The sequence below is a fragment of the Podarcis pityusensis genome (genome assembly GCF_964106645.2).
Source record: "Podarcis pityusensis genome assembly, chromosome: 4".
NCBI lineage: Eukaryota > Metazoa > Chordata > Lepidosauria > Squamata > Lacertidae > Podarcis > Podarcis pityusensis.
The window spans coordinates 86,523,285-86,537,652 of record NC_138027.1 but is presented as its reverse complement, the minus strand read 5'-3'; the positions used below and the strand labels follow the sequence as shown (position 1 = coordinate 86,537,652).

Sequence of the window (14,368 nt, the reverse complement as noted above, 5' to 3'; positions counted from 1 at the left end):
TGCAATCACAGCAACAAGCATCTGTCTTGGAGTAATATACTTTGAATCCTATATTTACGAATTCTTTATTTACTAGCAAAATAAAATGGTTTCCTTCTGTAGGTGTTGTCTACTTCTACTGGCTTGACAAAAACAGTGTATAACCCAGCTGCTTTGAAAGCAGCGCAGAAAATGTTGCCTGTTGTTAACAGTTCCATGCTAGATTCTAGTGAAGCACAGAAGAAAAAACAGGTAAATTGAACTCTGCTTATTTATAAAACAGCAATAATTTATTTAGAAATTTGCAACATCTAGAACATAGTTTGCCATGATTGCTTATTCCTGAAGAAGCTGGATACTGTGCCTTTGCCAGAATCTCTGTCAAGTTCTGAAAATTACTTCAAAAGTTGCAGTTTGAGATATTTTGTTGGTGCAACTTCTCAGTAAAGGCTAAACCTGAATCTGCTTTCATGGACACATTTTAGGAAGAGGGGTAATTTTCTCCTTGCTACCTAAGGCAGTGGGTTGTTAGATGCTATTTGATTATCTTACTTGGCTTCTAGGGTTGCAGAAGATTTGTTACATTGTACTCAGACCAATTGTTAGAATTTAGTTATGTGAATTATTTTTCTATTTCATAATATTTATATACCGCTTGAATGTAAGAAAAAACCCCAAAGCGATTTACAAAAAGATAAGACAGTTGTAATTGCAGTTGTGCTTGTAGGTGAAGGATGCCTTTCTTACATCGGATCAGGCCAGATGCAGCCTAAAGCTTTCTGATCATCTAACAACGATTAGATTGAAGATGCCCCCTTCTCTGCGTCTTCCCCTCTTTTTAACAGATTCCCTTCCCTTCCATTTTTCGAGCTAACTGTACTGTAGTGTCCTGTCCTCACTAGTGTGCTTGCTAAAAAACGCTTAACTCCAAATCAGTTGCAGCCAACATTAGTGGTGGGTTTGTAAACTGAAGGTTGAGCAGTTCATGGCTAGTGGAAATTCAGGTGCAGATTTAGTGCTATATCAGCATTATAAAGCAAAATGGAAGGAGGATTTATGTGCAGAAGCAAAGGAGAATGTAGGGGAAGTTACATAGGAGTTACTCATATCTTGTGACTTTCATTAGACTTGGTTTGGTGCCTAACTTCTGGTATTCAGTGCCTACATAGAAATAATACCATCATGAATTACGTCTGGCCTGCTTAATCCCTGTACTGTGGACAAAAGAACACAAACAATGACCTCTACACGATAAAGCACAATGAGCTATTGAATATCTTACACTCAAAAGCATGAAAAAAACATCTTCAGTACCAATTACTGAAATGCCCTTAGCTCCAAGTAGCAGTTTAATCTTGTGTTGATCTTAAGGACAGAACTTTGTTTCATGTTACATTTTACAGTAGTATGTATTTTCTGCTTCTGTTCTTCCTGCATACCTTTCTGAGTCGTCACTTTTTTCACAACATAGTGGACCAGTTTTCTTCTTACCTTTTTTACCAATGCACTTCATCTTTGGGTGTATTCATCTCCCTTTTCTAGAGCTAAATAATCCTGAACAATCTGCCTTGAGCTGCTGCTTCTCTTCTCTTAACATCTTACATTTTCTCATTATCCTTGGAGAGGAGACTTCTTTCTTTTTTCACTTGATGTGGACAAGCGTAAAATGTTTTATCGGCATTTTCCTTTCAGGGCTGTAAGTTTCCAACATCAGATTTGCAGTATTCTGCACAGTATTTCTCTGAAGAAACCCTAGTATAAAAACATAATATTGTGCACATTCATTTTCAGAATGTCAAACCATTTTTCATTAGTTGAATTTTTTTTATCAGTGTATAGTTAGGGGAAGGTGATTAGTATTTGAACTTTGCTATGGGCATGAGAATTTATTTGAATGCTGGGGTAGGTGATAAGATCTTCAGAACAGGGATGCAGGTGGTAAAATTTATCAGGAGATGCAAACTCTGGTATTATTTATATATGTAACACCTAATAGTAGAAATCATTTGACATTCTGCATACTTCATTTTGCCGTAAGATAAATAAACTTGGTAAATTTACTTCCTAATGTCCCAAGATTAGCAACACATCTATGTTATCTAAGTAAATGAGACAGTTCACCAATTGAAACTCTTGCATTATCCACTTTAGTCTCCAAACGTAACAATTTGGAATCATTTATTGACCTTTGCATTTCTCTGTATGCTCTGGATTATTTGGGGAAAGGCCTTGAGTGATATTCAGCTAAGTTTTACTTAGAGTAGACCTCTTGGAATTAATAGCGCTTAGTCATGTTCATTAATTTAAATGGGTCTACTCTGAATAAGTTGTTTGGTGCCCAACTTTGGTTAAGAGATACCACATAGAGCTAATATGCGCAATATATCTGAAACATTGACACCTAATTCTAATGTTTTAGAATTTCTATGCATATGTTCTAATAAAAAGGGGTGAGATCCATAGTTACCTGCTTTCAGAAACAAGTTTGATTTCTTGCAAATCTGGTATTCCTATTAACCACTTTAGATAGTTGTCATGATAAAAGAGTTTCTTTCACTTCTCTTGCAAGCTCAGATTTGTTTCAGCTACTACAGAAAAATCAATAAAATAAAATCCATTTGATAAAATATTTTAGAAGGGTTCTCTTATTGCATCACATTTTCTTCGATTGTAAATCAGACATGAATGGGATTCACCTCCATTTGAAAACGACTGGATTACTCAGTACTGTAGTCCCATTAATGTAGCAGTTCTGCAGGCTGGTTTCTTCATTTGCAGAGACCAAATATGCAGATTTCTTTCTCAGAGGCCATTGATTCAGAATAACCCAGATTTGTGTCACATCTTTTTGTATTTAAACATTGGGAAAAGCAATTCCTCTAATTTCCTTGCATATTAATCATATTTGTCACCAGAAATTGAGTTTCTGGGTATCTTGCTCTGAAAGTCACAATGCAGGTGGTTCAGTGCTTTAAGAAATTGTTCTTGAGGAGGACAAGCTGGTTTTGGAATAGCAAAATAGGCTACATAGAGTTACAGCGATTTCCTTAATTTAGAGTCTTACATGCTTTGTGGCAAATTTTCTCTGTTAAACTGTTTTGAATTTCACTTTTGTTCAAGTTACGAAACTGAAGTATATGACTGTCATTACTGTGTCTTGCCTCAAAATGGAAAACTTTCTGCTATTTTTTTTTTTTTTTTAAACAAACTTCATTTGCAATTCCTTATTCAAAGAGTCATGGAAAGTTCAAACAGAAAGGAAACAAGGAATTCAGAATCATTTACTGAAGCAGTCCTAAGAATGCATTCCAGATTTAATGAATTGCATTTCCTTGCTCTGTGTATCTATTTTTCTGTAGGCTCTTAATTCATATTAGTTGGAAATCCAATATATTTTCAATATTTTTGTTAATTTAGCTACTAGAAAGGTGCAATTTAGCCATAAAAGTTACGCATCCTCCAGATCCCTAACTTTAAAAATGCTCCAACAAATCCTGTAAACAGCACAGAATTCGTAATCTTGGAATTCCAGAGTGGCACCTGTGACAAAAAATAATGCACAAAAAGCTCTAAATATATAAATGGTGCAATGGTGCAGCATCCCCATAGCAAAGTGTGGAACCTTGCACTTCTTAATCCTGAATATGGTAAGGGAGTGTACAAGTGTCCAGAGGAGCAGATATAACACAAGCATTTGGTCCAAAAATATCGGTTGTCAAATGATGTAACTCCATATACTGCTGTTCTGTGTCAATTATAAATATAGGAAGAGATGATATCACATAACCATTCAAGGCGAGATTCCATGTATTGTTAGCTCAAGATGTTTGAGAACTGACATTGTGCAAGTGGTAGCATACAGAGTTTAATAATAGTAGCTGCATTAGGGGCTGAATATGATCTTTCACAAATGCAACATGCCCATTGGATTCTGCTGTTGTGCTACACTAAGACATAGGCACGAGTTAGCAGTATGGCTGCCATTATTGGAGATCACCTTCAGCGTGTTCATGCTTAGTCACATCAGTTCTTTCCACATTATTGGTTTATTCTAATAGGACGGAATATATGGGTAAAATGGGTGGAATTGTGTAGTTACTCATCAGCTTATGTTTAACAGTGGGTGATAATAATTGTGTTTTTATGCTTCCAGGAGGCACTAAGACTTCAGCAAGACGTGAGAAAGAAAAAGCAAGAGATTTTAGAAAAGCACATTGAAACACAAAAGGTAAATATATACATTTATGCAATTGGACTACTGTTGAGTAATATTAATAATCATTGATGTATTGTAAGATAGTGCTACTCAAAGTGGTGATCCATGGACTGATGTTGGTCCACAAGCCATCAGTTGCTGGTCCATGACCCCATCACAGCCCAGGTTGAGTAAGATGCTTCAGGAACCAAATATTGGCCTATTGTGGGTGGGTTCTTGATCCACCACAGCAACATAGTTTGAGAAGCAATGTTGTAAGATACAGTTCTCGCTACATCACCGTGAAATCCTGTGATGTAAAGGTTACTAAGCGGTGATTCAGGTGAAACACAAATCTTACTTATCATTCCAGGGCTCATAGGGATCCCACTAAAATTAATGAATCGGGGGCGGTGTGAGCTTGTGCACACCCAGATGAAACTTTGCAAGTAAAACAGAAAGTGGTGATGGAATTAATGGGGTGGAAGCCTCTTCCTCCGTATCCTAGGTATTAGTCTGTGTTATTTGAGTGGAATTCTGCTTGGGTCGCCAACCAAAAGTCCACTCTGGAAGGTCCAAACTGTGTGAGGTGATGCCACAGGGCTGAAGGGAGAACTAGTGAAGAATTGTCCTCCCACTTTCATTCATGGAAGCCCCTGTGGAAGGTAAAACACTCCTTCCAAGAACAAAATAACTCCTTCCGTGGACAGAACCTTTTGGATCTGGCTCATGGAAAAATAATTCCAGATTCTCAGCGGAAGCAATCCATGCTATTCACAGCTGGTGTTACTACCAAGCTAGTGCTACTTTAAGAATATGGGTTTTAACAGCATAAAAAATCTTCCCAAGTCAAGTTGTGGCGAGCTTCTACAAATTCAGTTCAAATCTGCCAAACGCCGCCAAGCTTTTCCACAAGTTGTCCTAGCCGTTCTTTCCCAGCTCTTCACAGAGGAGAGCACAGTTTACAAATTTTGTAGAAGAGTTACAAGAATGGCTAGTGGAATTCTGTATTGGAGAGTTCTCAATGCATCTTTCTAAGCGCACTAGGTTTGGTGTCAAGACTGTAGTTCCTACATCAGAATTTAAGGGTTGCCTAATTCCTCTCTCCAGTTGGAGCTGTTTTCCATGGATGTTGGTGCCATTTTGGATATTTGGCAGGTTTCCTTATGTATGGATAATTATTTTTTTTAAAAAAACTTGTGTCTTCATAAATGTGTGCGATGGTGGGGAGCTTAGATAAACATCCTTCGAAGATGAAAAATAACCCACGCGTAAAGGATTCCTGTTAGTAATATGTGTAATTTCAATAGATGCTGATTTCAAAACTGGAGAAGAATAAAACGATGAAATCGGAGGACAAAGCTGAAATCATGAAAACTCTGGAGACCTTGACTAACAGCATTACCAAGTTAAAGGATGAATTGAAAGGGGTCTCAACTCCAGCAAGCACTCCCCTGAAAAACATGAAAACAAAAACACAGGTATCTGTATTTTGTCATCATTGGATGCTTTTAATCTTTCTTTTCTTTAAATCATTTTCTTTTGATGTATAAGTTTGCTGCAGAAAGCTGGGAGCGGATACATTGATCACATTTGTGTTTTGCTTGTCCTCCAAGATAACATATATAGGAATCTCTCTTTCCCACCACCACAATCCCATGAAATAGATTAGACTGAGAAGTAGTGACTTGTTTAAAGCCACCAAGTGACCTTTATGGCCGACTAGAAGTTTGAATCCATTCACCTGTCACTGGTGGATCATTACAACACACCAGGGTTATGCTAAATCCTAAGGTGTGGGAGGGGAGGAGACAATTTTTGAAATTTGAGAAAAATAAAACTGCATTACCCTCCTGGATTTATACCCCGTTAAAAAAAGAAGTAGGCCCTTATGCTAACCTAGCAATCATCCTTCCCATAGATGTCAGCTAAAGTTTCTTTTGAAGATGTTCCCCCTGAAACTTGAAACATTGTAATGCTCTCTTGGAGTCTGGCTATTTACTGCCACGTTTTCTGCACGAGTTAAGAAATGCATACTAAATTGCTTAGTATCCCTTAGATGCAAAAAGAACTACTGGACACTGAGTTGGACTTGTATAAGAAGATGCAGGCAGGCGAAGAAGTCACTGAACTAAGACGAAAGTACACAGAACTGCAGCTTGAAGTAAGTTTATTTCATTTTTGATGGTCAACACGGCACTATTCCACATGTATCCCCCCCTCAGTGAATTTGTGTAGCAGTTAGGAAAAACATAGATTCTTACAACATATGATAACGTCATAGGCATAAAATAAAATATCCCACCCTAACCCAGAAAATGAAGTTTATGTAATATATCGAAAACAACATCCAAATAACTTAACTTTGGTAGCTGCATGCATTTTCAAAATGTTCCCCTAGGTGGTGCTGTTGGTGTTTAGAACTAGTAAGCAGTTACTGAAATGTCTGTCATGTTATATATACATATATATATATATATATATATAGTTATATATATAGTTATATATCTATATATATATATCTGTCATGTTATATATATATATATATATATAGCTGTCATATATATATATATATGTGTGTGTGTGTCATGTTGTCGCCAAGAATACGGAAATAAGAAGTGGCAAAGTCTTCAAGGATCTTCCCATCTGTGTGTTCCTCTGCCTGCCTTGCATCTCTGACTCAGTGCAGCGTACCCATGGGGAGAGAGCCTGTAATCCCATCAGGAACATAGTATTTCCTAAATGGGGCAGACATGAATTTGGCCCAGGACAAAACAGACTGACCACTACCACATATTAGAGAGATAAGAAAATGAATGGGTGGATGTAGGCATCTGGAATGATCAAATGTCTTTGGGAGTCCTAGAATCTGCGCCTGAGTATGAAAGTTGTTGCATGTGATTGCTCTGGGTTGTGTTTCAAGAGGTTTGCTATTCAAGGTGACTTGGGGTGGTGTTGCAAAGGGAATAAGCTGTCAATTGGCAAGTGTGGCTCAGATCTTACCTCTGCCATAAATTCCTGAGGTAGCATTAGACTTGCGTTTCCCAAACTTGGGTCTCCAGCTATTTTTGGACTACAACTCCCGCCATCCCTAGCTAGCAAGACCAGTGATCAGGGATGAAGGGAATTGCAGTCTGAAAACAGTTTGGGAAACACTGCAATTAGACAATCTCCCAGAGTCCCCATTTACAATGTGGAAATAATAACAATACTGGTATATCATCGAGATGTTTTAAGGTTTACAGTAGCATAATTACAGACCCTCGTACCTACGGGACCGCCTCTCCTGGTATGTCCCACAGAGGAACGTACGGTCTTCAAACAAAAACATCTTGAAGGTCCCAGGCCACAGAGAGGTTAGGCTGGCCTCAACTAGAGCCAGGGCTTTTTCGGCTGTGGCTCCGATCTGGTGGAATGCTCTGTCAAAAGAGACTAGGGCCCTGCAGGACTTGACATCTTTCCGCAGGGCCTGCAAGACAGAGCTGTTCCACCAAGCCTTTGGCCAGGGCACAGCCTGACTCCCTCCTTTGGCAATCTTCACAGAACTCTAGTCCAATGGTTGCCATCAATTTGATTTGAATTAATTTTATAATGAAATTATTTTCGAATGTTGTATTATTTTATTGTTGTTAGCTGCCCTGAGCCCGGCTTCGGCTGGGGAGGGTGGGATATAAATAAAATTTATTATTATTATTATAACACATATGTATTAGTTTGGCTTGTATTAGATGTTGTTGTTATTTCATGTTAGGCTGCGAAACGAGGAATTTTGTCCTCTGGTCGTGGGAGAGGAATTCATACACGAGGTCGTGGTGCGTCTCGCGGCAGAGGCAGGGGAGGACGAGGCCGGGGTCGGGGGAGAGGAGTACCTATCCATGCCGTGGTGGATCATCGTCCAAGGGCACTTGAAATCTCTGCTTTTACAGAGAACGACCGAGAAGATCTCCTCCCACATTTTGCGGTATGTACCCGCCCCACTGCCTTCCTGATCTCAGTGTGATAATATGTCTTGGAAACCTAACATTCTGTTGCAATGTGATCAGTGAAAATCAGCAAAGTGTTGTAAATCAAATATGCATCTCTAACTTCCGGAGGAAGGCCTTAGGCTAGGCGGGCACCATAATAATGTTCTGTCAAGTATGTGAAATTAAGTGCAATGGACAGGGATGACTGGTTCTTATAGTCAAGACTGCAGGTTTGTTTTGATGCCTTTCCTAAGTTGTCCGTCCGTGCTGGTAAATAGTCATTCAGAGAGAAGACAAATGGGCACCTGTCACACATGTTGGCTTTTCTGCACAGAAATTATCTCAAGAGTGTGCTGTTGCATAATTTGAAGTATGTTGCAATTGTTTGTTTCTTCTGTGAATAAATTAACTAGAAAGGCAACAGCCATTCCCTGACCTGTGTAAAACACTCGATGCCTATGTTTTTTTCTACATGGAGTTTATTTCACAAACTCATGTGAAGCTACCCTTAGCAGAACTAAGAACTGAAAACAGCTCTCTTGATGCAAAGTCAAAAGCAAGCAAAGTTTCAGGTCAAATCTCAAGTACATCCAACATCATAAATTCTTGGGCTACTCTTTGGAATAATAAAACTTATCATTAGTGACCTATTTATAAATCAAATATCCGTTTTCCTTGATACTTAAATTTGCTTAAGTTTCATTTTTCAGTTTCCTTTTCTTCCATTTTTAAAAATTTTGGGGGATGGTTTATTTTACAACTATCTTAGAAGATTTGGGACCATTAGGTTGCGTTATCAATCCAGAACTGTTAACAGCCCTTGCATGTTATGCATCAAGGAGAGATTATTTCAGTAAGGTGACAATTTTCCTCCTCTTAAAAAGCAATATGGTGAAATTGAAGACTGCCAGATAGATGACTCGTCTCTCCATGCAGTGATTACTTTCAAGACGAGAGCAGAAGCCGAGGCAGTAAGTATATCCTCCTTTTTTTGTTTTCATGTTAGGCGGTAAGGTTGAGTTTAACTGCATCTAACTATTGTACAGAGCTTCTGTGTTCCACCCCTTCCTATTACATGTAATACATGTGTCGTGTATTAACATACACTTTGTCTGGCTTCAGTTATTTAATTAAATAATGAAGACCAAACCACCGAAATGAAGTGAGTGTGTACAGAGGCTTTGCTCTCATTTTCCCGTCTCAATCGAAGATGTTGGAGGACGAAGGACTGCGGGGGGGGGGGTGCATTTCCTATAATGAAGTGTATCTGGCAATGTAACCTTAAGCACTTTGGATTGGTTTCAGCTAAGGAGTCCCATTAATGGAAGGATTTCTGCTGGTGTTGCAGGGATCTTCCCTCTCCACCCCACCCCGGGCTACCACACAGACAACCGATTGGCTCTGGGAGCGTTGAGAGAACCTCCACAACAGCATGCAGAATGTGGAGAGGGGGGTTCGTTCCAAGCATCATATGGAAATGCTTGTGTCTAGGGCTTGGATAGGCAAACTAAGGCCCGGGGGCTGGATCCGGCCCAGTCACCTTCTCAATCCGGCCCGCGGGAAGTCCAGGAATCAGCGTGTTTTTACAAGAGTAGAATGTGTCCTTTTATTTAAAATGCATCTCTGGGTTATTTGTGGGGCATAGGAATTCGCTCATCCCCCCCCCCCAATATCGTCCGGCTCCTCACAAGGTCTGAGGGACAGTGGACTGGCTCCCTGATGAAAAAATTTGCTGACCCCTGGTCTAGGGAATGATTGCCACAGCGCAACATTGAATTCTTCCCTTCATGGTTGTGTGTGTGTAAAATGCAGTTTGAAACGCTGACCTCTCTTCTATTTATCAGCTTTTGTCATATTGGCGTTTTCTTTGGCTGTAGTTCTCTTTCTCAGCTTTTAGTTGAAGAATCAAGAGAAAATGTACTTTATCAAAGCTAGAAAGAGCTACTGCCTAAATTCCTTGTAACACGTTTGTTTTCCATGCTTGTGAGCACAGGGATCGTCAACTAGGATTCTCTTTAACATCTTGCAGCTTCTAGCAGTATTTCATCACTAAATGGCGAAGCAAAGTTTTGTGCAAAATTATAGTGGTACCTCCCAAGACGAATGCCTCGCAAGACAAAAAACTCGCTAGACGAAAGGGTTTTTTGAGCTGCTTCACAAGACGATTTTCCCTATGGGCTTGCTTCGCAAGACGGAAACGTCTTGCAAGTTTGTTTCCTTTTTCTTAACACCGTTAATACAGTTGCGACTTGACTTCGAGGAGCAACTCATAGAACGTGGTGTGGTAGCCTTTTTTGAGATTTTTAAAGACTTTGGTAATTTTTGAAGCTTTTCCAAAACTTTCCCGACACCGTGCTTTGCAAGACGAAAAAAATCGCAAGACGACAAAACTCGCGGAACGAATTAATTTCGTCTTGCGAGGCACCACTGTACTTTGGAAAGATTAAGGCCCCGAAGATGCTCTCCAAAACCCTGAGTGCCTGAAGAGGGGTCCTTTGTGACATTGCGAATGGAACAACAGATTTGTGTTTTCTCTAAAACTTTCAATCTGATTGTGTTATGGATATGAATATTTTCTCGAATACAAGAAGAGGAACTTGATTAGCTGTAAAACTAACAAAAAAAAGTTCATAGTGTATAAATCAAATATCTGCAAGTTAAGTTTCTACTTGTTAGCCAAATCAAATATATTATAAATAATAATTGGTAGTAGAAGTTAATCTTCAAAGTAGTTATAGCTTTCTTTGAAGGAATGGTAGCTAATATTTTACTGTCTTGAATGAAAGAGGTTTAAGTTTTATGGCTGTGTGCATTTGAGCTTGGAAGGGTGAGGATTCCCTAGTCGTAAAATGTTGCATTTTTATGTTGCAGTAATTTCTTTCAAAGATTACAAGTTGTTTCTGAACCCAAATGTCATATATAAGTATTCTTTAAAAATTCCAGTTTGTGACATTGTGATGAGACCATGGACAAAAAACCCACTCCTGTGGTGCATTTTAATAGGCATGGAATCTTTTAAAATTGATCATAAATTTATATGTACAGATTTAAAATTTATACCTGGGGACCTTAATATCACACAATTCATGTTCAGATGTCATGAAACATGTAATTGTTTCCACATTTCACATTATGCTGTACTTTCAGATTGTACTATAAATCTTTTGTGACTGTGGCAGTTATTTCGGAATGTTGCTAACACTGATTTATGCTAGTTCATGTTACTTTAATTTGAACATACTATTTCCAAAGCAGCCACTTAATGCAGCTGGTACTTAAGAAGGCATGAATATCCCATAGGTTAATTTTTTTATTTTTTACATTTCAATTACCAAGCCTTTAAAGAAAATGGAATGCTTTTCGGCAGAATAAGTTATATTCTTTAAGTTTATTTTTTAAAAAAACCAACTCAGTTTTATTTTCAGGATGCCCCGCTTTGGGCAGTAGTAATAATGTATGAAGATTAAAAAGTATCAATATTTCAAAAGTAAAACACCAATGAGGAGATTGTTCAGTAACAGTTGGTTTCTCTGAACAGCATGCTACCTGCATGTTGAAATAATTCAGGACTTTAAAAAAAATCATTTTTCTTCATTGCCTTGTGTATGTGTAGACACCAAAAGAAATCTGGAAAGGCTTGCATGCACGTTTACCTTTGAAATAGTAATCTGCAATAGAATACTAAGACTACAGTATACCTTGTATACTGCACACCTGCATTGAAACCTAGGCTTAAAATTTGCCAAAGGACTTGGGGATGCCCACTGGGGTGTTGATTTGTTCTCTAAACAACACCCCCCCCCAAAAAAACCCACCTCCCAATGCTATATCATAACCTGCTTTTGTTAATACACACATTTTCCAAAGTGATTTGTCATGTGGCATAGTGAATACTGTCCTAAAAACAAAAGTCCTGAGAGTTGGGACAATTACTTCAGTTGCAGCCTAGTTACACAGAGGTGCATGCAGTTTATTCTGGTATTTGTTGCCATTCAACCATTTCCCCCCAGAGGACATGTTTCGTTATAAAGAGAATATTGCTGTTCTCTTTAGGCTGCTATCCATGGATCTCGCTTCAAAGGGCAAGACCTGAAGTTGGCCTGGAACAAGCCAGTCGCAAATATCTCAACGATGGAAACGGAGGAGACTGAACCAGATGAAGAAGAAGTAAGTTTGCGTCTCCTCCTCCTTGACAAACGGACGAAGGAATAGAAAACTTGTTGCTGTTTAATAAAGATAGCTTTTGCGGATTCATAACAGCTCTGGTGATTTTGTAACACTAATACCACTTGTTTTCTCTGGGGGAACGTGTGTCTTTTTGGTAACAGAAATATTAGCAGAAAACTTGAAAACAATTATTGAAAAGAGGATGTCAATATAAAGCTCTTAGGGATAGTATGCAACCAGATCATACTCAGTTGACCCACTGAAGAAAGGCAATTTATTTCATATTAGTAAAATGTAAAATAATATATTAATAAGTGTCCATTATTTCAGTGAGTCTACTAGGAATAAGACTTGATCAGATACCATCCATAGATTATGATTCAAAAGTTGAGTGGGTAGTTCATATACACACTTTCGTCTTAATAGCCCTACAATTTCCATGTATTGCGCATTGGAGCAACTTTTATATATTTATTACATTTTGTTTACTGTTCCCCCTTTCAAGTAGTTTAGGGGTCATGTTATCGTATTTATCCTTACACCAGCTTTGTGAGAGAGAGTGAGTTGCCAATAGCTATCCAGATTGCTTTGTGGCTAAGCAGAAATTTAAAACTGAGACTTCTGGTTCTATCTACAGCTTCAAACTAGTGCATTCAAAATAGCATGCTCAGATAATAATTTTCATGCAGAACTATTGCAAGTGGTTGATATTCAGATCTTACCTGGTGTATATGCTGAATGTAAAAATACTGCAAACTCTCTTGCTATCTTCTTGTGATGCAATTGGGAGTCCTTAATTTTCTCTGAATTTGTGTACTTTGCATTTGTAATAGTTTTGGCACAGCACACACCTATATTTTCCCTTTTTTCCCCTTTTATTAGCTCATAGTCTTAATATACATTCTGTTACTTAAGTCATGTTTTCTGTCCTGTATGCATTGGCCTTTTTCTGATTTACTTAACCAGGTTATATTAATTTAAGTTCTCTTCCACTATTACAGAACCCCTCTTTTCTTCAATAAATTCCCATACATAATGGATTTCCAATCAAAGTTCCCTCAAGCATTTTGTATTTCTTAAATGTCAGCTTTTCCTAAGATAGAATTTCACGAGTGCTTCTAGCACAGACACCAAGGAGTATTGAAATAGAATATTTGTAATCACCAGGTGCTGGATGTATCAGCTGTAGAGTAAATTATGAGTGAGAACCTGCATTGCTTTCACTATAAATTTTGTCAGAGTTGCTGTTCCAATGTCAGGATATTTTCTGTTATTTATGGGTTTTGGCTCTGACCTTTGCGTAAGCACCTCCTAGAAAATGCATACTCCATTTATGAAAAATTAGTTTCATAACTTCTCACTGGAATGGATTATCTCTCGTTCTGAACTAGTAGTATGTGTTCATTGCAAAAATATTATATTTATTTAAATAAATAAATAAATAATAAGTAATTATCTATATTCAATAAATAATTAGAGGAGAATTTTGGCTCAGTAGTGGATAGACCCTTACTTGGGTTCAGCCCTATCCAAAATTCTCAGGATGAAAGTATAATATATGTGCATTACTAGATATCAAGGTTTGTTTAGGGCTTACATCTTGTAGATTGTTTGGAGGGAAAGAAACCACAAGTCCAGGGTTGGCTATAATGACTAGCCAAACCATGGTTTGTTTCCCAGCAGTACAGCAGCAGCAGGAAGGGGTCTGGGGGAGTGTTTTAGCTTATGATTTCAGCACATGTACCAGGACAATGCATGTTTACATTAAAAAGTTTATTTTAACGATGTTTTAATGTGGCATGCAAACCAAAACTGAATATGCATCTGCTGTCTTGTCGAGTGTTCAGAGCACAGGACTTCAACCCTGGTGAGCCCTGTGTGGGCTGGTCCAAAATAACAAGAGCGACTGGTTTGGATGTAAAATAAATGAGCAAATGACTCATGCTCTCCCCTCTAGTCCTCTGGTGCAGTTACAACGAAGAGATTGGAAATTTTCTTTTCCATTTGTAGCTAGCCATGGTTTGCTGTTACATGCACACTGACGTGTGGTTAAACGGTGGTT

At 38.4% G+C, this 14,368-nt stretch overlaps 1 protein-coding gene across 3 annotated transcripts in view; it reads left to right on the top strand.

Annotated features, from left to right (window-relative positions):
- RBM26 (RNA binding motif protein 26) overlaps positions 1-14,368 on the top strand; it is a 47,264-nt gene that overhangs the window by 31,645 nt on the left and 1,251 nt on the right. For 2 of the 3 annotated variants that reach the window (XM_081002983.1, XM_081002982.1), the window contains exons 15-21: positions 103-231; positions 4,133-4,207; positions 5,485-5,655; positions 6,234-6,338; positions 7,926-8,135; positions 9,024-9,110; positions 12,193-12,306. In XM_081002983.1, the coding sequence (XP_080859109.1) occupies positions 103-231; positions 4,133-4,207; positions 5,485-5,655; positions 6,234-6,338; positions 7,926-8,135; positions 9,024-9,110; positions 12,193-12,306 (891 nt within the window). The remainder of the gene's footprint in view (positions 1-102; positions 232-4,132; positions 4,208-5,484; positions 5,656-6,233; positions 6,339-7,925; positions 8,136-9,023; positions 9,111-12,192; positions 12,307-14,368) is intronic. The other variant, XM_081002984.1, reaches the window with a different exon arrangement.